General features: G+C 39.6%; 1 protein-coding gene across 2 annotated transcripts in view; it reads left to right on the top strand.

The window, feature by feature from the left end:
* Nucleotides 1–21,621, top strand: part of LOC136829537 (GMP reductase 2-like) — a 66,202-nt gene that overhangs the window by 28,489 nt on the left and 16,092 nt on the right. For both annotated transcript variants that reach the window (XM_067088376.1, XM_067088374.1), the window contains exons 2-6: nucleotides 15,946–16,065; nucleotides 16,265–16,423; nucleotides 16,654–16,752; nucleotides 20,888–21,076; nucleotides 21,289–21,491. In XM_067088376.1, the coding sequence (XP_066944477.1) occupies nucleotides 16,021–16,065; nucleotides 16,265–16,423; nucleotides 16,654–16,752; nucleotides 20,888–21,076; nucleotides 21,289–21,491 (695 nt within the window). In that variant the 5' untranslated portion in view covers nucleotides 15,946–16,020. The remainder of the gene's footprint in view (nucleotides 1–15,945; nucleotides 16,066–16,264; nucleotides 16,424–16,653; nucleotides 16,753–20,887; nucleotides 21,077–21,288; nucleotides 21,492–21,621) is intronic.

The following is a 21,621-nucleotide window of genomic DNA, read 5'->3' as shown; positions in this document are numbered from 1 at the left end:
ACTGATCTGCTTCGGCTCCAGAGCAACAACAGTGGTTAGGAAAATTCAAAGGGAGTCAGACAGTGAAAATAGAAGACTATATAAGTGTTGTGGTTGTAAGGGCATCAAATCGCCTCTCCTTTCTTGTGTTTCTCTCTTCATACATACATTAATCACGTCATATATGTTACTTGTTGATATTTCAGATTCTTTATTATCTCATTGTATGCATCATTGTACGGCCTGTCCGCGGATATATATACCTGCCTTTTACACGTTCTGTAACGCATTATATATGTCTTTTTATGCCTGTTAACAAACACAACCTTCGTATGGATGCAGCGGAGGGGGCCTCAGGTTGCCCGCTACCTTTCCGTCTGCTTTCTGTATTATAAACACCTGTCGAGAATAATAAAAGATCAGTCTTTCACTTCTGACATTTCTTGAACCTCACTCTGGTGACCCCGGAAAAGGGACAGGCAGCGCAGTTTTGGCCAAGCCATTAACAGACTAAATACGGCCGCAGCCTACCATCAGAGAGCCTTTAGCAGACTAAACTACGGCACAAAGTTTTGGCCTCTGATAGCTCCCTCCCTGGTGGAAACCGTGCCATTAACAGACTAAATACGGCGTACCCAAAAAGGGCACATTTTGGCACTTCATTCGACCACTCGAAAAATCAGCACCATTAACGGACTCAATACGGCACATTTTCCCGCGTTTTTGGTGCGTGAGTAGTAAAGATATCGGAAGCTGAACCTCAATGCGAACTTCCGAGCATCGTCTGTACACCTCTCTCGCCAACAAAGCCAGACACGGTCAAACTTCCTCCGTTTTCGTGGCAGACCACAGCATCGTGGTTCCTGCACACAGATGCGCACTTTTGCTTGGCGTGCATCTCAGATGATGCTAGCAAATCCGACATCACCATGATGGCACTCCTAGAAGAGGTGTTCAACAGAATCTCCCTGTGGCTCGACGCACAACTGGACAAGGTCACATGCGTGGCCTTGAAAGATAAACTGATGCAATCTTACTCCATGTCTGTGACCGAGAGAGCGCAGCGTGCACTCGACCTGTTATCCCAGCCCCTCGGAGAAGCATCACCCAGGGAAGCCTGGGACAAACTACGGGGTTGGTAACACTGCCAGGCAGTGACAAAAACGGGAGGAGAAGGACAGTAGATTTAACAAAAACAATCTTCCTTCGGCGCCTCCCACAGGAAGTTAGACACCAGATAAGGAATGCAGACATCCTCGACATGGACGCCTTAGTCGACAACGCCCAGAAATTACCAGAGGCCACCAAGGCCTCGAAAAATGCTGCCGCCCTGAGAGCCTGCAGCCTGACGGAGGAGAACGACAACGGAGACATCATTGCTGTTTACGCAAAGAAGACAACACTCAGGGAACACAAGACATGGTCAAACCTGGCGTGGTGTTTCTTTCACAGAAAATTCGGAACCAGCACCAGAAACTGCAGGCCTTCCTGTTCCTTCACAAAAAACGACAAAAGCAGCCACAAGTAACAGCTGTGGCCGTGAAATCCAACTCCTCCAACCAGCAGGTTTCTACATCAGAGACAAAATATCCGAACGGCGCCTGTTGGTAGATACGGGGTAATGCAGTCGGTCTTCCTGCCATCCAGGAAAGGTTTAAAAAAATACCTGACTCGACACCCGCCCTCATAGCAGCAAATGGAACTCCCATCCGCACTTATGGCATGACGACCTTCACTATCTCAATTCTGTGATGCAGATATCACTAGCATTTCGTCATCGTTGATGTAAAGTTCCCCCTGCTGGGCGCAGATTTCCTAGGACACCACACAAGACAATGCCTCCTCGACACAGGAACCTGCCACTCCCATCAGCTCTCCACTGGGCCTGGAATGCCCACCATCTGCTCCACAGTCCCCATCAGCTACACGTCCCACCTACAGGAGTTCCTGGACTTATTCAAACCAGTGCTACGCCAGTCACCTGGGGCTTCAGCAAAGCACGGCATCTTCTATCACATCACCACAACGGGCCCACCAACCCATGCCAAGTTCCAACAACTGTCCCCCCAGAAGGTACAAGACGCCAGACGGGCCTTCGCAGAAATGGAACTCGTGGGCGTCTGTAAAAAAGCATCAAGCCCATGGGCTTCTCACCTCCACATGGTAAAGAAATCCAATGGTTCATGGAGGCCCTGCGGGGACTATCTGCGTTTGAATTTATTAACAACACTAGACCACTACCCCCTTCCCTAACATGCAAGACCTGACAGGCGCCATCCATGGAGCGAAGATTTTCTCCAAGATGGACCTGCTTAACCTGTTAAGCGTCCCCCCCGGATGAGCTCGCTGCTAACGTACCGTCAGGCTTTTTCTCGCAATTAGCGGTCATATCACTGATGATAGTTTTTCAAAGTTAATATTGATTTTTATGCTTATAATTCGTACTGTAGTTAAGAGCAGGAATTTTCTTAAATGATGGGGTAAAAAACTATTAATACTACTATTATTTTATTTCATAAGACTTCAAAATACTGAACGAAAAGTGTTATACATACATGCACTATTATTCTTTTGTATGCCAATCTCTAAAGCAAGGGGCTACACACAATCCATCTATGTACTCGTGATTGTGGAGACAAATGTTCTACATTCTCATCTAGAAACTGATTTGCAAATCTGTTTGTTCTTTCATGAGGTAATCAATGATTTCATCATCAAATTATTTCTCAAAAATTCTAATGGATTCTCTTTATCCTCAACTGAAAATTTCACGCCGGGATCAGCAACAAAAGTAAAGGGATCTCTCTCTCTCTCCCTCTCGGAATCCAGTCACTCGGCAGTGAGAAGTCATCTTCACTTCCGCTATCGGAAGAAAAGTTTGTTTCTTCAATATCCTCATCATGGAGGATTCAGAACTAGAGCTCTCATCATCAAATATGTCTTCAGTATCAGACACCTCGTCTAGGATTTGATTTATCTCACCTGAAGTCATACGCCTCCTCTTTGTGACATTCATTGAAAATCAAGACCGTGTTGTCTCTGGAAAACGCAGCGTACTGAAAAAAAAATAGTCATCTAGGCATCAAGCGACCAACTGAAAAGAGTTGCCAGGGAGGAAATACGTCATCAATTACAGCTTACGTGTGCTGAGAGTGTTACCAAATGATGTTCCAACATTTTCCATACGAGTAAACATATTATTACGGGGCTGACAGCTTGAAAAGCAGAGTTAAAGTCTTGAACGTAATATCCCGTTGAAGGCGCTACCGAGTAGATCGCAGTAAACGTATTATTACGTGGGTGACGCTTAACAGGTTAAGTCATACTTCCAAGTCCCTGCACGCCCACATTTTCCTATTCCACTTTCGGTCTCAGGAACGCAGGTGCCACATTCCAGCACCTGATGGACACCATCTTGGGGGATCTGCCTTTCTGCATCTGCTACGTCAACAACATTCTCATCTTCTCCAGGTCCCCAGAGGTTCGACAAGTGCATTTTCGGGAAAGAAAAAGTAGACTTCCTTGGCCACGAGATTTCCCCAGCAGGAATGCGCCCCACAGCTTCTAAAGTAAAAGCTATAGAGAACTTCCCGAAACCACATACCATCAAAGCCCATTCAGGAGTTTCTCGGGGTGATAAACTACTACTGACGTTTTATCCCCGACATCGCCCGCACTATGTACCCCCTGACGTCAGTCCTGAGGGGCAAACCAAAAACACTGACATGGGAGGCTCTGCAGCAACCCCGCTGCTGCCCACAGGTTGACAACAGATGCCAGCAACATAGCCTGCGGCGCAGTACTCGAGCAGCTAGTGAACGGCACCTCCCAGCCCTTGGCCTTCTTCAGCCACAAGTTTTCGCCAGCAGAGACCCGCTACAGCACCTTCGACAGAAAGCTGCTGGCTATCTACCAGGCCGTGAGACACTTCAAGTACCTGCTGGAGGGGACCAAATTCACAATCCTAACAGATCACAAACCCTCGGTGCACGCATTTGCAAAGCCGGGAGATGTGTGGTCTGCAAGGCAATAGCGGCACCTGACCTCCATCTCCAAATTCGGGTGCACCATCAACTACGCCCCTGGCAGGAAAAACCCGATGGCCGACACCCTGTCAAAGGTAGAAATCAATTCCCTTCACCTTGGCTTTGACTACGAAGACCTGGCAAGAGAACAAGCAGCGGACCCAGAGACAACAGACTACAGGATGGCAGTGACGGCTCTTCAGTGGGAAGACGTGCCCTCAGCAAGCTCAAACACAACTCTCCTCTGCGACACCAGCACAGGCCGCCCACGCCCCCTAGTGCCCGCTTTGAGGAGAAAGCAGGTGTTCGCCATAGTCCACAGCCTCTCCCATCCATCAGGGCACACAACGGCACACCTCATGACTAATAAGTTCATCTGGCATGGCATCAACAAGGACGTTCATCCATGGGCAAGGAGCTGCATCCCGTGCCAGGCAAGCAAAACGTCCCGGCACACAGTCCAGGGTTGGTGACTTCCCCCAGCCTCGTCGGCATTTTGGTCACATCCACATCGACGTCATCGGGACCCTTCTGCAGTCGGGAGGAGCCAGATACCTCCTGACAATCATAGACTGCTCCACCCGCTGGCCTGAGGCAACCCCCAATGGAGGAGGCATCAACAGTCTCATGCGCAGAGGCCCTCCTCTTCAGTTGGATCAGCATCACTTTGGACAGGGGTCCAGCCTTCCTGTCAGAGCTCTGGGTCTCCTTGGCATGCCTGATGGGTACAACTCTACACAGCACAGTGGCCTACAACCCCGCAGCAAACAGCAAGGTCGATATGGCACACCACTCTCTTAAGCCAGCTCTCATGGCATGCTGCACCAATGAGAGGGGGAAGGAACAGCTGCCCTGGGTCCTGCTGGGTCTCCACACCGCACCAAAGGCAAATGGCGACACCTCCCCTGCTGAGAAAGTCTATGGGAAGACACTGGCCGTCCTCAGAGAATTCTTCCCGACCTCGGCCAATGGTGCCGAAACCCCCCTCCCGAGGTTGAGGGAACTCACACAGAAGTTCACATCCTGCCATAAGACCTTCACCGACAGAACCACCACCTACAGCCCACCCGTCTTACACTCCTGCGCCTATGTCCTCATCAGGGTAGACGCCCATCGGCCGCCCTTAACCAGGCCCTACAGGGGGCCCCACCGAGTCATCAGACGAGCCGCCAAGGCATACCTCCTTGACATCCACGGGCGGGAAGACTGGATCACCATCGACAGGCTGAAGCCGGCATTCCTGTTGGACAGCGAAGTACGCGAGGAAGAAGGCAGGTGCCCCAGAGTTCCCCCTCAGTACCTCCCTGCAGACACACCCGCTCCCCCACCAAAGTGGGGCCCGGGGCAGCCCAGGAAACACATAGAGCCAACCCCAGATGTCGGTTCCACCCCTTGCCCACATTTCTCCAGGAGCAGGGGCCCGCTCCGACTGCCTCAGCGTCTGGTGATTAGTGTTATTTTCATCCAATAATTGCTCCTCTAATCATTGTCTTGGGGGCGAGTATTTGTGAGGGCGTCAAATCGCCTCTCCTTTCTTGTGTTTCTCTCTTCATACGTACATTAATCACGTCATTTATGTTACTTGTTGATATTTCAGATTCTTTATTTATCTCATTGTATGCATCATTGTACGGCCTGTCCGCCGATACATATACCTGCCTTTTACATGTTCTGTAACGCATTATATATGTCTTTTTATGCCTGTTAAACAAACACAACCTTTGTATGGACGCAGCGGGGAGCCTCAGGTCTCCCGCTGCCTTTCCGTCCGCTTTCTGTTTTATAAACACCTGTCGAGAATAATAAAGGATCAGTCTTTCACTTCTGACATTTCTTGAACCTCACACGGTGTACAACTTGACCGATTTCATAACAGAAAGGATGCATCCCCTACTGGGTTTATCACTAGGAAAGATTTCATGGCCTGACAGGAAAAGGAAGTCTATTAAAATTTCTTCTCAGTCCACATACATGATACAAACAACAGTTTGCTTTTTCTTCAGCAGTCTCATGCTTTTCAGCTCCTTTTGCCTAATTCCCAGATCCACTATTGACTGTAGCTGCTTTATAGATACTTGGCAGATAAGATATGAAATACGGTATATTCAGTATAATAACCTAGATGCTCTCACAAGACATCCAACGTTCCACTATGCAGCCAGTTTTCGCAGCCAGTTTGCATGAGTTTTGGAAATTTCTCCGATACCTCATTTTCACTATAGCATGCTTTCTCTCAGGCCCAGGCTAAATAAAGCTATTGATACGTCGGTTCCGCTGGCTTTCTCTGATATTGTCACAACTATCGATGAAAAGTTGTTCGTCATTCCCTTATTAAGCTCAAAGAGCAATATTTCATAATTGTTTACTTTACCAATAACGCATAATCTTAGCAACCAAGCGATAAGTTACTTTCGTCAAATCTGTACGAAGCAAATTTACTTTCGTCAAATCTGTATGAAGCAAATTTACTTTCGTCAAATCTGTATGAAGCAAATTTACTTTCGTCAAATCTGTATGAAGCAAATTTACTTTCGTCAAATCTGTATGAAGCAAATTTACTTTCGTCAAATCTGTATGAAGCAAATTAGGAACAACTTGCAAAGATGACACAAGTGCAGGGTATTTTAGTCTTATCACTGACATGAGGAACACAGAATTCTTCAGGATAGTGATAGGAGAAAGATATACTCTTGTAGGACATGGAATTTCTGCAAATGACCAGAGATAAAATAAAAAAAAAATCATCAAAGAATATACCTCATTAACCTAAAAATTCGCAGGCTATGAGATATTAAGCCGAAACTTCAAAAGACGAATTCATTAAGGAAGATTTAGAAAAAAAATTTTTTTTTTGCCCTAAGACTTACTACAAATTTACTATTTCATTCAATTTCAGTTCTCTCGAGATGAAACGAAAATTTTTATTCCGTCATTAAAAGTTCTATGATCGTTCTGCACAAATATAGTACAAGATGTTTACACTTGATTGTATATATATGTATATATATACAATATATATGCATATATATTATGTATATATATATATATATATATATATATATATATATATATATATATAAATATATATATATATATATATATATATATATATATATATATATATATATATATATATATATATATATATATATATATATATATATATATATATATAAATATATATGTATATATATGTATATATATATATATATATATATATATATATATATATATATATATATATATATATATATATATATATATATATATATGTATATATATATATGTATATATATATATATTATATATATATATATATGTATATATATATATATAATTATATATATATATATATATATATATATATGTATATATATATGTATATATATATATGTATATATATATGTATATATATATATATATATATGTATATATGTATATATGTATATATATATATATATATATATATATATATATATATATATATATATATATATATATATATATATATATATATATATATATATATATATATATATATATATGAATCAATGAAGCGTAGACATCTTGTACTATATTTGTGCAGAACGATCATAGAACTTTTAATGACGGAATAAAAATTGTCGTTTCATCTCGAGAGAACTGAAATTGAATGAAATAGTAAATTTGTAGTAAGTCTTAGGGCAAAATTTTTTGTTTTTCTAAATCTTCCTTAATGACTTCGTCCTTTGAAGTTTCGGCTTAATATCTCATAGCCTGCGAATTTTTAGGTTAATGAGGTATATTCTTTGATGATTTTTTTTTTATTTTATCTCTGGTCATTTGCAGAAATTCCATGTCCTACAAGAGTATATCTTTCTCCTATCACTGTCCTGAAGAATTCTGTGTTCCTCATGTCAGTGATAATAAGACTGAAATACCCGGCACTTGTGTCATCTTTGCAAGTTGTTCCTAATTTGCTTCATACAGATTTGACGAAAGTAACTTATCGCTTGGTTGCTAAGATTATGCGTTATTGGTAATGTACTTCAAGTAAACAAGTTATTTTATGAAATATTGCTCTTTGAGCTTAATAAGGGAATGACGAACAACTTTCCATCGATAGTTGTGACAATATCAGAGAAAGCCGACGGAACCGACGTATCAATAGCTTTATTTAGTAGCCTGGACCTGAGAGAACGTATGATATAGAACCCAGTGAAAATGAGATATCGGAGAAAATGCCAAAACTCATGCAAACTGACTGCGAAAATTGGCTGCGTAGTGGAACGTTGGATGTCTTGTGAGAGCATCCAGGTTATTACACTGAATATACCGTATTTCATATCTTATCTGCCAAGTATCTATAAAGCAGCTACGGTCAATAGTGGATCTGGGAATTAGGCAAAAGGAGCTGAACAGCATGAGACTGCTGAAGAAAAAGCAAACTGTTTTTTGTATCATGTATGTGGATTGAGAAGAAATTTTAAGACTTCCTTTTCCTGTCAGGCCACGGAGTCCTTTCCTAGTGATAAACCCAGTAGGGGATGCGTCCTTTCTGTTACGAAATCGGTAAAGTTGTACACCGCAACAGTTACGTAGTCTTCTATTTTCACTGTCTGACGCTCTGTGAATTTTCCTAACCACTGTTTTTGCTCTGGAGTCGAAGCAGATCTGTAAATCATCAGACTCAGTTCTGCAGCACTTGCCGGGAAAGTTAGCACAAATCTGAATAGCCAATTCGCAGAGCGACAAAACACGTTCTCCATTTCATCCTAAATGAACACGTCTCCATCATCCGTGGACAAACGTTTGGTGCCCCATTGTTTTCTCGTTCGCTTCTTCGAGTATTGAGTACGCGTGTGTAATCATTTAATATAGTGCATGAAGCAGACTTCTACAGTTATTTATCAACACAAATGATTTTTGCTCTTGTTTCACCAAAATGCTTAGCGCATGGTTCGTGCTGATGTACCTCCGAGGGTTGTGATGTTATCAAGATTTGTCCTTCCACCATTTTTTCTTGCCTTAATTTGCAATGTAAGCGGCAGTAGTGGGGGACCTGTCATGCAAACATGTTGACTGTGCGTCCTTGACTTCGGGTTAATCGTCGAGGGAGGGTCACATCAGCAAGATATCTGTTGGGCCAAGTGTCATGGTACGAAATCACAGTTCTGTTTGCGTGATATGTGCCCACACATAAACATACATATAAATGACTGTATTTTAACACAAGTTATTATTCGAACTTGCATGAACATTAATTTGATGAAACATAGGAAAACAGAGACTGATCTACTTACGCGTAAAAATAGCTATTGATTTTCGGAAAACTGAAAGGAGGCTGACCTTGTTTATCCCCGCCCCCTTTGGCATTGTTATTTCAGTGTTAGCAGCTTCTGCCTGACCTTTATGATTATGGACGTAAGAGTATCAGCCGTAGTCGATTGTTCCCGCTTATGCGTTTTTTTCATTCTTTTTTTTTAGATCTTGATTATTCCTCATTACAAACTGTTTTGATCTCTCTATCTTCCGCTTTTATATTAGGAGGCATTCCCATCTCGCTCACTTGGTCCAAGACGCGAATTCTTGTTCGTGTCAAATATAGGTTATGGTTTTCTTGAATAAATTTCTCTGCTGTCTTGATCATTTTTATCACATATTTCTTCAGGTTTTTTCTCGATTTTTTCCAAGATTTCACATCTTTCAAACTCCTAGGACAATTTAGGCCTGTGTGCCTTGTGCTCCACATTTTCGTTCGTTCGTTGATGATTTTCCTTGGTACAACTACTGGACAGCTTTGAGAGCCCTTGTTATGGAGTTTTGACAGGATGCCCACGTTTCAGTAATAGCCATATCATTATTTCATCACTTGCAGAAAAGAAAATGATGACAGAATAATGCTGAACTGTTTTGAGTACCATGATATGGTACAATATTAAACCGTCTTCTTTTACTCAGTCCTTTGGGAGTAATGTTTATGTTAGGTCACAATTTTTCCTGATATGAATAATGAGGTACCTATAGCCTGCTAGTAACCTCTTTTCAGAGCATAGTTCCAACTATTGACTGTGTCCCTTATTACAGAAATATGCGAAGAATATTTGTTTCTATTACATTATCTGTAGTTTGTAAGATTCATCAGAGATACTAACAGATTAAGGACTGAATCCCGAAAGTTTGCGGCCATGAAACCTTATATTCTGTTTAATGATTACAGGATTACAGCTGATCCAGTTTTTTTTTTTTTTTTATGTGGCATCTCTTCATGCATTTACATTCATCTCTGCTTTTCATTTCCTTTTTAAGATTTTCCTCTATGCCTACCGACTCCTTTCCCTCTTCTGTTGGCAGTAATTGGGCCCGTCAAAACCACATTTTCCTACAGACTCTTTCGCTGGAGTTTCACTTCTGTCATTTCTCTCTTGGTTTTGCTGTATAGCAGTCGTTGTCATATCATCTTGATGATGATCATCTCAAGTATTAGCCAGGCCAAATGTTTTTCAGCTTTGATAAGTAACAGACCAGTTATACAGAACGCTTTACAGACTGGCATCCGAAGTAACCGAAACACTGAATGAGTATCAACTTCAGTGCCATATGTGCGCACAGATTAACAATATTCCGTCATTACTTGCTGTTCTCAGGCGTGTAGAAGATCTGAGTAAAAAATGTAGACAAACCTTTCGTTAAGAACATTTTGGTGCTACTTTCTTCAGCAAAGCACAACTCCCTTGCCAGGCCAACTAACGATCCTTCTGACTGGCGGCTTTCTGTTACGTCATCGTTTGGTCTATTCCCTTCAGCTTCTTATTCGAAGAGAGGATTTTTTTTCTCTCGGCTAGTGGACAAATAAGAAGTCTCTTCTCTTTTTCTTATCTGTTGCACTGAAAAGACAGATAATAGCCAGTACGGTTTCCTAGCATGGCCATGTATTATTTCTTGCTAATTCACCTCTACCATCATGGGTAATTTAGATGTACTGAATTCTCTCTCTCTCTCTCTCTCTCTCTCTCTCTCTCTCTCTCTCTCTCTCTCTCTGGCGCCAGCAACCAGCAACTTTCGCAATTGGGCCAATGAAAACCGCGTTTAGTCACGCCTTGGGAAGTATTCTTGACCTCATAAGGCAGAAAAAATTAGTACCGATAAAGAACATGGATTGGATGGCCTTTTGTTATTACCCTGCGGAGAGTAAATCCTTTTTCCTCCCCCGATTTAGTAAACACTGGGCAATGTTGTTTCGCTCCACCGGCCATTCAGTTTCGTCCAAAGGTTGAAGCCGTTGTTTCCTGTGTCCATCATACCAATAATGGGTGCTTTCTTGTTCTTCCTTTTATTGTCTGGATAATGCGCCGTGATCGTCCAAATGATTGGATTTCATGTGGGAAGGCTTTTGACATGTGGATCATGCCGTTTGCTTCTTGTTTTTGGGGTATGTACTGTTTGTATGTTTATAACGCCTTTGTAAAGACTTCCCTTGTTTGGTACATCTTGATCTTATAAACTTTATCTCCTAGTCTTATTCAAATGAAATGAATAGGTATTTTTTTATTTTTATCCTAGGGTTCAAGACTGCATTTTTACTCATTGTAGAATGCAGAGGATCAATCCTCATGAATAACTGGATTTATGCTGGTGGTGGGCCTGTCTATTATTATTCTTTGTGGATGAACTTCATCTCCTTGACTGCCACTTCCCGGAAATTAGGTTGAAATATGATACTACTTCCCGGAAATTAGGTTGAATTATGATCAAGTGGAGCGAATTATTGCTGCGGTGTTTTGAATTGATTAAACCTCGATTTGTGAAATGACATTATGATGGTAATAAAATAGAAAGCTCTTAAATTCATTGCACACTATCATTAGAAAGTTCAAATTCTATGAAACCGGACAGGGATCAATGAGTTGAATTCAGGTTTTAAAACTGGTCAGGCGATTTTGATTCTGAGACGTTAATTTTGAGTTGGCCCTCGACTTATGCACGGCTTTGTTTCCAAGGTTTCCGTCGTATGTTCAAATCCCTTACACAATAGGAAATGGTGTAATACACTTCAGTATTTGCATACGAATATATACCCTACCCGCGTACACCTGCACTATAAATCACATTTTCGTTACAAATAACACTTAAACTATATAAATGCTATGTAAATACAGCTGTTGTTTGTTTTGTTTCAGGAATGCGTAATAGCAAAAATGCCTGTACACATTTAGTACTAGCAGAATCACTTCAGTAGTGCCAACGTAACATTTTATTTTAACCAAGGCTTACAGATTGCTTTCGTTTGGTTACATCAGAGTGAAACAGAGCATAGAATTGCTGTAAATACAGTATAGGATATCAGTTAATGAATAAAACGGTCTCTCTCTCTCTCTCTCTCTCTCTCTCTCTCTCTCTCTCTCTCTCTCTCTCTCTCTCTCTCTCTCTCTCTCTCTCTAGACTTCCATAAGGTTAAGAGAGTGGGTTAGGGTATGTATCCCTCCCTGTATGCTTACCGTTCTTTACCAATAGCGGCATTTATCGAAATTGTTCGTACCATCAATCTTCGCGAAAATAAATTCCTTGTTTATATCCATTTCAGATAACTTGTAGCACTGTATGTTTTGCCGAAAATTGCGATAAGAAATATCAAAATCTTTTTATTCACTTGTATTTAATATTTTTCATTATGAAACTTACAATATAAATTTGATGAAACTCTATGGTTCTGGTAGAAATGCTGAGCTGAATGTAAGCAAACGGCAGTTATACTTGTATATGTCAGTGACGTACAAGATATTCGTTTCCGGCGGAAGCGGTATAGAAGACAAAAAGGTCAAATTGACAAAGCAAAAAGAAAATAACATTACCAAAATGATTCAAGTTGTAATGGACGCTTTGTAACAACCTATCAGATATTTCGTGGATGAACTCTTGTTGCCTTCAAGTCAGTTATGTATATGTATATAACCTTGTAAAGGTTACGGAAGATATACACAGTGTGTTGAAAAATATGCCGTTCATATGGTGAATTCACTGATGCCTCAAGTGTCGCCAGTATTAGACCGAATTGCTTTCAAATTAGCCGCAATCGAGATCAGTTTGGCGATTCTGAGACTGTCGTGTAATGTTAACTCAAAGCACATTTGGCCGATTTGGAACACCCTGCTCAGTCTGTGCGAGATGAAACAAATGGTTTCTCTCCCAGCACATTAGCTTAGAAAAGGTTAGGGGAAAGAACTCGTTAGTAATAAGATGTACAAACTACAAAGACTTCAGGTAGAATCATTGAGGAGAGAAGTGAGGTTGCTAATATCCATTTAAAGATTATAATTGATACATGGTCTGTCTACCTCCAGTGGTAATGTTCTCATGTTTGCTGATACAGGCAACAAGTTAGGAAGCTGCAAAATACACTAAATAGTGGCAAGCTAACAAAAGTTGTTGCACGATGCGAGACGGTTAACCCTGAGTTTTATTGGCTACCTGTCAAAGCTAAAAAATTAGATAAGATATGTTAGCACTCATCTGTTAGCACTCATCAAACCGTCAAGACTATATGTCCCAAGTATTTAAGAGAATTGCAGTTCATGACAGCCGGTGAATGGTTGTTAGCTAAGACTAGCTACAGATGTTTTAAGCTATCTAAGCCTAGGTGCCCTTCGAATGTGTAGGTTTAGGAGCCATTAAGTATGCAGCCCAAGATTGTACAGTAAGCTCCCGCTTAATACTATGAGAACTAAAAATATGAAGCCTTTCAAGAACACACAAAAACTCTATTTTCTGAGTGTTTTCATAGTGTGGATGTGACTATTAATATGGGTTACGCTTTATGATTCTTTGAATGTTTCTGCATACTCGTGTATATGAAAAATGAATTTGCTGGTCCCACAGGGCGTCTTTGGCAGAGTAAGACTAGATATGAAGCCTACTGCAAGTAATCAAGTATATTTAATTCAGAAAGCAGGTTTAGCTTTTCCTGTAAAAATGTCCAGAAGTGGCAAGAGTTGATAATTATGTTATCAAAGAGAATTTTCCGGATTTAACTAGACAGCTTGATGCCAGAGAAGTTTTTTTAGGATTTAGCGTTTGCAAACCTTCCTATATTTCACTCCTAATTGAGTCCCTCGTGATAATGTGTGGCAAGTTATTACGAGTGTTTCCTTATGTGGCATCAGAAGAATTTTGTCTACTTTTGATGCGATATCTAAGGCTTTCATTTCTACTAGTAAAGCAAACTGAACCATGACAAGGTGCAGTGGAACTCTGAAGACCAGCTGCCACATCCAGGTATTACACCCACGTTTAATATAGGTAAATTATATGACATTTTAAATGCCAAGGCCGTCTGATTAACATCTACATCTAATTGCAGTTTTCAGATATGCCAGTGACATGAGGCACAACGGCTACCACTTAACTATTTCTGAAGAATGCCAGAAGTTTAGATTATGGCCAATCTATAAGGCAGAGGTGGGCAGCCTGTTGCTCGCGAGCACCCACCCGCTTTTTGACGATCTCACAGTGCTCTTCAGAGAAGTCAGTTACTGCTCGCGAGGACTGATGCACCACGTTTCATACTAAAACATTTATAAATAAATACAGTTTCGTTAAAATGTGAAGGTGCCGGTAGACAAAAATGCCCAACACCTAACATACCACTGAAAAGAAAAGTAATTTTTTTTTTTACTCTTAAATGAACATTGAGTGCGCACACACACACATATATATATGTATGTCTTGGTGTGTGTATACATATATGCAGATTGTATGTATATATTAAATATATTTATGCGTGTATATGCTTATTCATCCTTATATATGCATAGATATAATGTACTGTATATGTATATATAATATATATATATATATATATACATACATTATATATATATATATATATTGTGTATATGTACATATACTGTATATATGTGAGTACACAGGAGATGCATACTATATGTGTATGTGTATGTGTATATATATATATATATATATATATATATATATATATATATATATATATATATATATATATTAATATTAATCTGCTATTTAAAAATTATTACGAAAAAGAATGTTCGTTGCGTCTTGAAAAACAAACGACAGGTTGCTCTTGATGCATAAAAGGTTGCCCACCTCTGAACTGGTTAAGGTGTAAAAGTCGCTAAGCTTCCTGATGCATGGAGTCTTATCATGCTTATCCTCGAGAATTTTAGCTTAGACACACAATAACAAAATCTTTGCTTGATAGGCTTAAAATTTGCATGGATTGGTCACAATTAAGAAAAAAATATATGATGGATATGCTTTTTAAAGACGTCAAGTTAGGATGCTGTGGATCCTACTGGAGTAGAAGCATATAAAGATGTCCATTCCCGGGAAGAGCACAAAACATACAGAACAGGCTTTACAAACACAGGTTCGACTTGAGACTGGTGAGCCTTGCATGTAGGAGTATGGTGCAGCTAATGCTAAAGTGATGGCTGCATTTGCACGCAGTGCTGTCATACAAACCTGTTTTGTATGTTTTGTGCACTTCCTGCAAATGGGCGTTTTCATACGCTTCTACTCCAGTAGGATCCACAGCATCCTAACTTGACGTCTTTAAAGCATATCCATCATCGTATATTTTTTCTTAATTGTGACCAATCCTGTCTACATGTTTTATGTGAAACAGCTCACGGTGGCAACAATTTGAGTTGAAATGTGAATATTTCGACCAACTTTTTTCTAAGCAGTTATAATCTATATCAAATAGTTAACCTCCTTTGTTACAATGTTGTACCTTGGTTGTTGCTTGCTGAGCTGCCTAATTAAGAAATAGCCCTCTGCTTTCTGAACTTAACCGATTGTCAGCACATTCATTAATCATATCAAAGTATTTTGTCCCAATAAGTAGGCGAACATGTCATTTCATTACATTTTGTTCTAATTCATAAATATGCAATATATTTACAAAGTTATTTTCTTCCTATTTTAGGTAGAATTGGAGCGAACCATCACATTCCGCAATTCAAAGCAGACATGGACTGGCATCCCAGTGATTGCTGCCAATATGGACACGGTGGGAACTTTTGAAATGGCAAAAACCCTTGCAAAGGTAAAAACCGGTCATGTTACTCTATAAGGAGCTGGTAAAGTGATGACATTTTACTGGTCCCTTTCAAACATAGTCTTCTACAAGTAAGTTCCAGAAGCATGCTTTCAGGATATGAATAATATTCATGAATTAGAGTTTAAAGGTTTTCTGTTGCTTCTGCTGAAGTGCTTAAATGTGGTTACTTTTCTTTTGCTTACAGCACAAATGCTTCACAACAGTGCACAAACATTACAGCATTGAAGAATGGAAACAGTTTGGAGAGAACAACCCAGATGTATTGGAGTTTGTAGCGGCTTCCTCGGGTATTTCTGCATCTGACTGGGAGCGTCTTCAACAGATTCTCTCTGCCCTTCCAAATGTAAGTAGACAGATTGATGTTTATTTATTCTTGTGCATACAAAAATTATACAAAAGAGGCCATTAGAGGCACCAGACGTACAGAGAAAATAGATCTTTAGGAATCAATGACTAGATATTTTCAAGTGGTCACCGTGCAGTACACATGCCCCCTTTATAGTAAAGGAACCCCTTTATGGTAAAGGAACAATATTTGCATGGAGATAACATTACATTATCTCATTCTTTCAGATCAAATTCATTTGTTTGGATGTTGCTAATGGGTACTCAGAGGTCTTTGTTGAGTATGTTAGGAAAGTTCGCAAGAATTATCCTGAACACACCATTTTGGTAAGTACCAGTAGCATGTGAACAATATTATTTTTCATGTCTGAATTGTGGATGCTTACAATTTCTTTTGTTTTAATAAGATACTTTTGTATTTCCCCCTTCATTTTACATTGTTTTTATCCAGATTTTTTCTATAATTCTTTTTATATAATTCTTTTTATATAAAGGGCTTACAGTATTTTATTTTCAATACAAACCCATTATTTTCACACAGCCTAGTCTTTCTTTCTTTCTTTCTTTCTTTCTTTCTTTTTCTCATTCTTATTTTCTTTAAATCTTCAGCTTAAAGCCCTTATGGGCAAAGTCAGCTGACTATAAACCCATGAGGGCTCCACAGGGAAATCAGCCAACAGAGAGATACAAATTATAGGAAAATGTGATGAATAAATATGAAGGAATAAAAATAAAATTCGTACAACTAAATTCAGGAGACATCAGCTGCAAGCAGGAATGAATTTGCTCCTTCCTTAAGTATCTGGAGATCAGAAGATTCCACAGTGGCAATAGGTAAACTATTCCACATTTTGGTTGCAGCCAAGATAAAAAAAAAAACTGAGTACTGTAGTATTAAATCTGCTACTAGAAAAGACGCTGTTTGCAGCAGCATGCCCAGTATTGAAAGCTATAACAGCTAGTTCAGGTAAAGAAAAGTACAGAAGATGCATGTTATAGTGCATCTTGTGCAACAAAAACAATGAATTCACTTTGTCTGTGCCACACGTTAGTATTATGAGTTTGAAAAATAAACTTGACTGATGACAAAACTCGATTCAAGAGTTTGGAAAGAAAATCGGCACCTGAAGACCGTAATGGAGAAACCGTACTCCAAACAAGAAGAAGAAAAGGGAGTTAAAAATGCTTAGATATAATAGCTTCATCACAAAACATTCGAAAACATTTCTTCAAGATACCAGCTTTTGGAGAAACAGAGCATTATGTATATTCTTCTCGAAAGTCAATTTCTTATCAAAAGTTACAACTCAAATCTTAAAATGAGTCATTGACAATTAAAACCATACCATATAAATGTAAATCGGGATGCAAAGGCAAAAGTGTTCTGGATCGACTATCTTTGAGTTTTAGATGGGTTAAGCTTCATGCCCTAAATCATACTCCACTAATGAATACATTCCAGATCACCAAGGATTCCGCAACCACAGACCTAGGTTGTGGAGAAAGAACAACAGCCAAAAGAGTAGCATCAGTGGCATATGCAACCAGTTTGTCCTCCAGACCTTGCACATATCACTAGCTTAGATAATAAACAGCAAAGATCCAAGCACACTACCTTTTGGAACATCTGAAATGACATTACTAAGTTACTACAGTATACTGGCCATCAGCACAAACCCTTTGGTTTCTTCTTATTAAAAATTCATTAATAAAAGACCCACCTGTTCCCAATAATCTTAGCTTGTAGATAATTGTTTCATGATTCACACGGTCAGAGGCTGCATTAAAATCTAAACCAACCAAGTGTGCCGCTGCACTCTCATGTGGACAATAGGTAATTTACCTTCAGCAAACCTACAAAGATGCTTAGAGAGCAGTTTCTCAAAAACCTCATGTAAAATAGGGGAAACTAAAATTGTCTATATTCTTTAGAGCATGAGGATGGACTTTGTCTCTTAGGCAATGCAGCAATGTTTTCTTTCCTCCAAATAGAAGGAAAACCTGGAAGTCCAAATAATCTGAAAATAGTAATAATCTTAGGAGCAATTAAACCAGCAGTCTTTTTAAAAAAATGTGAAAGATCCTGTTAGGGTCCGTGCGGCCATAACTATAAAGACCTAGTAGCAAAGTTCCGACTTCTGTAGACCTGAAGGTCATTGAACACAGCTTTGGCTCTGGAAAGCATGACTGAGGCAACAACAAGGACTCGCCGCACTGTTCGCTCACAAAGACCTGAGCCAAAAGTTCTGTCTTCTGTATAGGGCAATATACAGCAGTTCCATCAGCTCCTACAAGGAGCAGCATACAAGATATTCACTCCTTCACTGTACTCACTCATCTCTCTCATAGACAACCTGAGCTTGACTTCCAAGCTCATTGAAATTGTCATTGAAAAGTCCAATCAATTATTCCTCCATAAATGATAAACTGCTCGTTTTTCATGGTAGGCAAGTGCACATGCTTCATTAAACCATAGCTTATCTCTAAGGCAAAACTAGAGGATTTTTGAAGGAATTCTCCTTATGATGATAGTCCTAAGATGATCACTTAAACAAAAATATTCAGACTTCTATAAATATCATTCTACCTGAGCTCAATAAGATTACGGTGAATACCATCCCAGTTGTCTTGGGATTTCAAGTATACCTTTCTTGAAAAGCTAAATTTATGGACAATGTGATCCATCTCCACACTACCTTATTCATGCATATATGAGAATGCTTAAAGCTCAGTCTCTTAATTAGTAGTGGTAAGGGCTAGCAGGAATGCTGTCTTCTGTCTTTTGAAATAGGTTTGATTGGAAGGGACAAAATCATTATATAATAGATGGTCTCACCTAAGTAAAGTAAATAAGCACTTGGCCTTATTCTTATTATCTGGGGACTTCAAGATGCTCAAGAGGAGAGTGCTTGGCACCCAGCACCCTTTTGAGGGCTTGTCATGAAAAGTATTGCCCTTAAGAATTTTTCAAATGAGACAGTTTCCCTAAGTATTAACACACAGGATCAAGGTTTTGAGGACAGATCCATGGTATGAACCTCAGTCCCAGGGAGTGGCAGTCTGGCTTGACTTGAGTAGTGCACAGTACTGTAAAATAATCAGGCTTGGGCTTAAGGCAAAGGGAACGTCTGTGCATTCATCATTTGGTTTGTTTTAACTCGGCTTAAAAACCTTCCAAACTAATTGGTTCATGTCCTGAAAAATCTCAGTAGTGAAGTCAGCAAAAGGGAGAAATTCTAGAAAGACATCTTGTGGCTTGAAGTCTTGCTTGTTGTAAAAGCAGAGCTGACCTTCTGAAGCTTGTGCTCCCTTTCATTTCTAAATATATTACAAAACTGTGGATCTTCCTGAAAGAGGCTTGGTCTTGCTGGATTAAGTTGTCATCATAGCTCTTTACTAAAACCTCTTCTATATTGTCACCAAACCTGGTATGCTCAACAAGGGTGGTGATTTCCGCATTGTAAACAAATTGCTACTTGTCTGGAGTAGCAACCTCACAGTCATCTTTGGCAAAGAGTAGAGTCTCCTCTTGCAACAATAAGATGTTTCTTCCCCATGATGATTCCTTGGTAAACCTGGCTGGGTTGGGGGTAGCTCCCCACCTTCCCAACATTCCAACGTGACACTGTATGGCAGAACAACATGTGCACAAGCATCAAAATAAAAAATCAAATAATAGCAATGATAAAACTAAATCACATACAGAGAACTAAAGGACAAAACTGATCCAACAAAAACAAGAGGGGAAAACAAATGGAATCACAAATTCTGTAGCACAAAAGCACCCTCAAACCTTTGACCAGATAAACAAGAAAATACTATAGTTTTTGAAATTATAGTAAGAGTAATAAGTCATACCTAACCACAAAAGAGAAAATGAGCAGCTGCTTAGATGTACAGGTAAAAGCAACTGAACAGCACTTAGCTCCAACAGAAATTATGTCATCCAAGACTTGCAAAAATATCAAACATGATTCAGAAAGTCACATGAAACACCGAGCTACTCTAAAACCAGTGATTTCAGTAACTTAAATATAGTAATGCTTTAAAAAGGTCCTTGGCAAAGCATTCATATGGGATATTTAGAATGAAATACTGTATTTGAAAGTTAAAAGGTTAACAAAGTAAGTTTATGTCCAAATCAAGCAATACATGTATCAGAAAAAATTGCAAGCTATGATGAGGTTGACTGGCACATATCAGTGATCCAGTTTTCCAAAGGCAGAGCTCTGGAACCAGTCATGCATGCATCATATACCAATAATTAGCAGTTCTACTTTTCTTCTATAATCTGTAGGGATAGTCTGAAATTTGTGCAGATTCACAAATAAACAATGCAGAAGTGATGGGTTTGAGATGATACAAATTATACTTAAAACTATAAAACAAGTTGGTGTTCCATTGTACTTAAAACTATAAAACAAGTTGGTATTCCTTTACTTTTACATTGTGTTTATTTCAGGCTGGCAATGTTGTGACAGGAGAGATGGTTGAAGAGCTTATTCTCTCTGGTGCAGATATTATCAAAGTTGGTATTGGTCCTGGATCAGTTTGTACCACACGCAAGAAAGCAGGTGTTGGTTATCCACAGTTGTCTGCAGTGATTGAGTGTGCAGATGCTGCTCATGGACTTGGCGGCCATATTATATCTGTAAGTTTATCTTTCTCACTAATATTAAACAAAATTGTGCACATAAACTATAAATGTAACTTTTAGAAGACTTTAAAAGCATACATAGCTCTCTAAATAATGTTGAGCTTGTTTAACTCACAAGTAGTCTGTGATATGCAGTGTTAGGTCATTTTTATTTTTATGGATTGCTGTTGAAAGATTTAGATTTAAAAATGTTAACCTACTTGCAGGATGGTGGTTGCACATGCCCTGGTGATATTGCAAAAGCTTTTGGTGCCGGAGCAGATTTTGTCATGATGGGTGGAATGCTTGCTGGACATGACCAGTCTGGTGGCGAGATCATTGAACGAAATGGAAAGAAAATGAAGCAGTTTTATGGAATGTCTTCAGCCACGGCAATGCAGAAGTATTCAGGAGGTGTAGCTGAATACAGGTAAAACTAGAAGTAAAGTTTTATAGCATAATTAGATATCATTTCTCAAACTTTACAAAGAAGTGGTGAATGCTAGTTTTCATATGTAACTAAGTTAGGAAAAATAAAAACCAGGTTACTTAGATCATCA

The sequence above is a fragment of the Macrobrachium rosenbergii genome, chromosome 44, assembly GCF_040412425.1.
Source record: "Macrobrachium rosenbergii isolate ZJJX-2024 chromosome 44, ASM4041242v1, whole genome shotgun sequence".
Taxonomy (NCBI): domain Eukaryota; kingdom Metazoa; phylum Arthropoda; class Malacostraca; order Decapoda; family Palaemonidae; genus Macrobrachium; species Macrobrachium rosenbergii.
The sequence above is the reverse complement of the archived record's forward strand: the minus strand, read 5'-3'. Positions and strand labels throughout refer to the sequence as shown.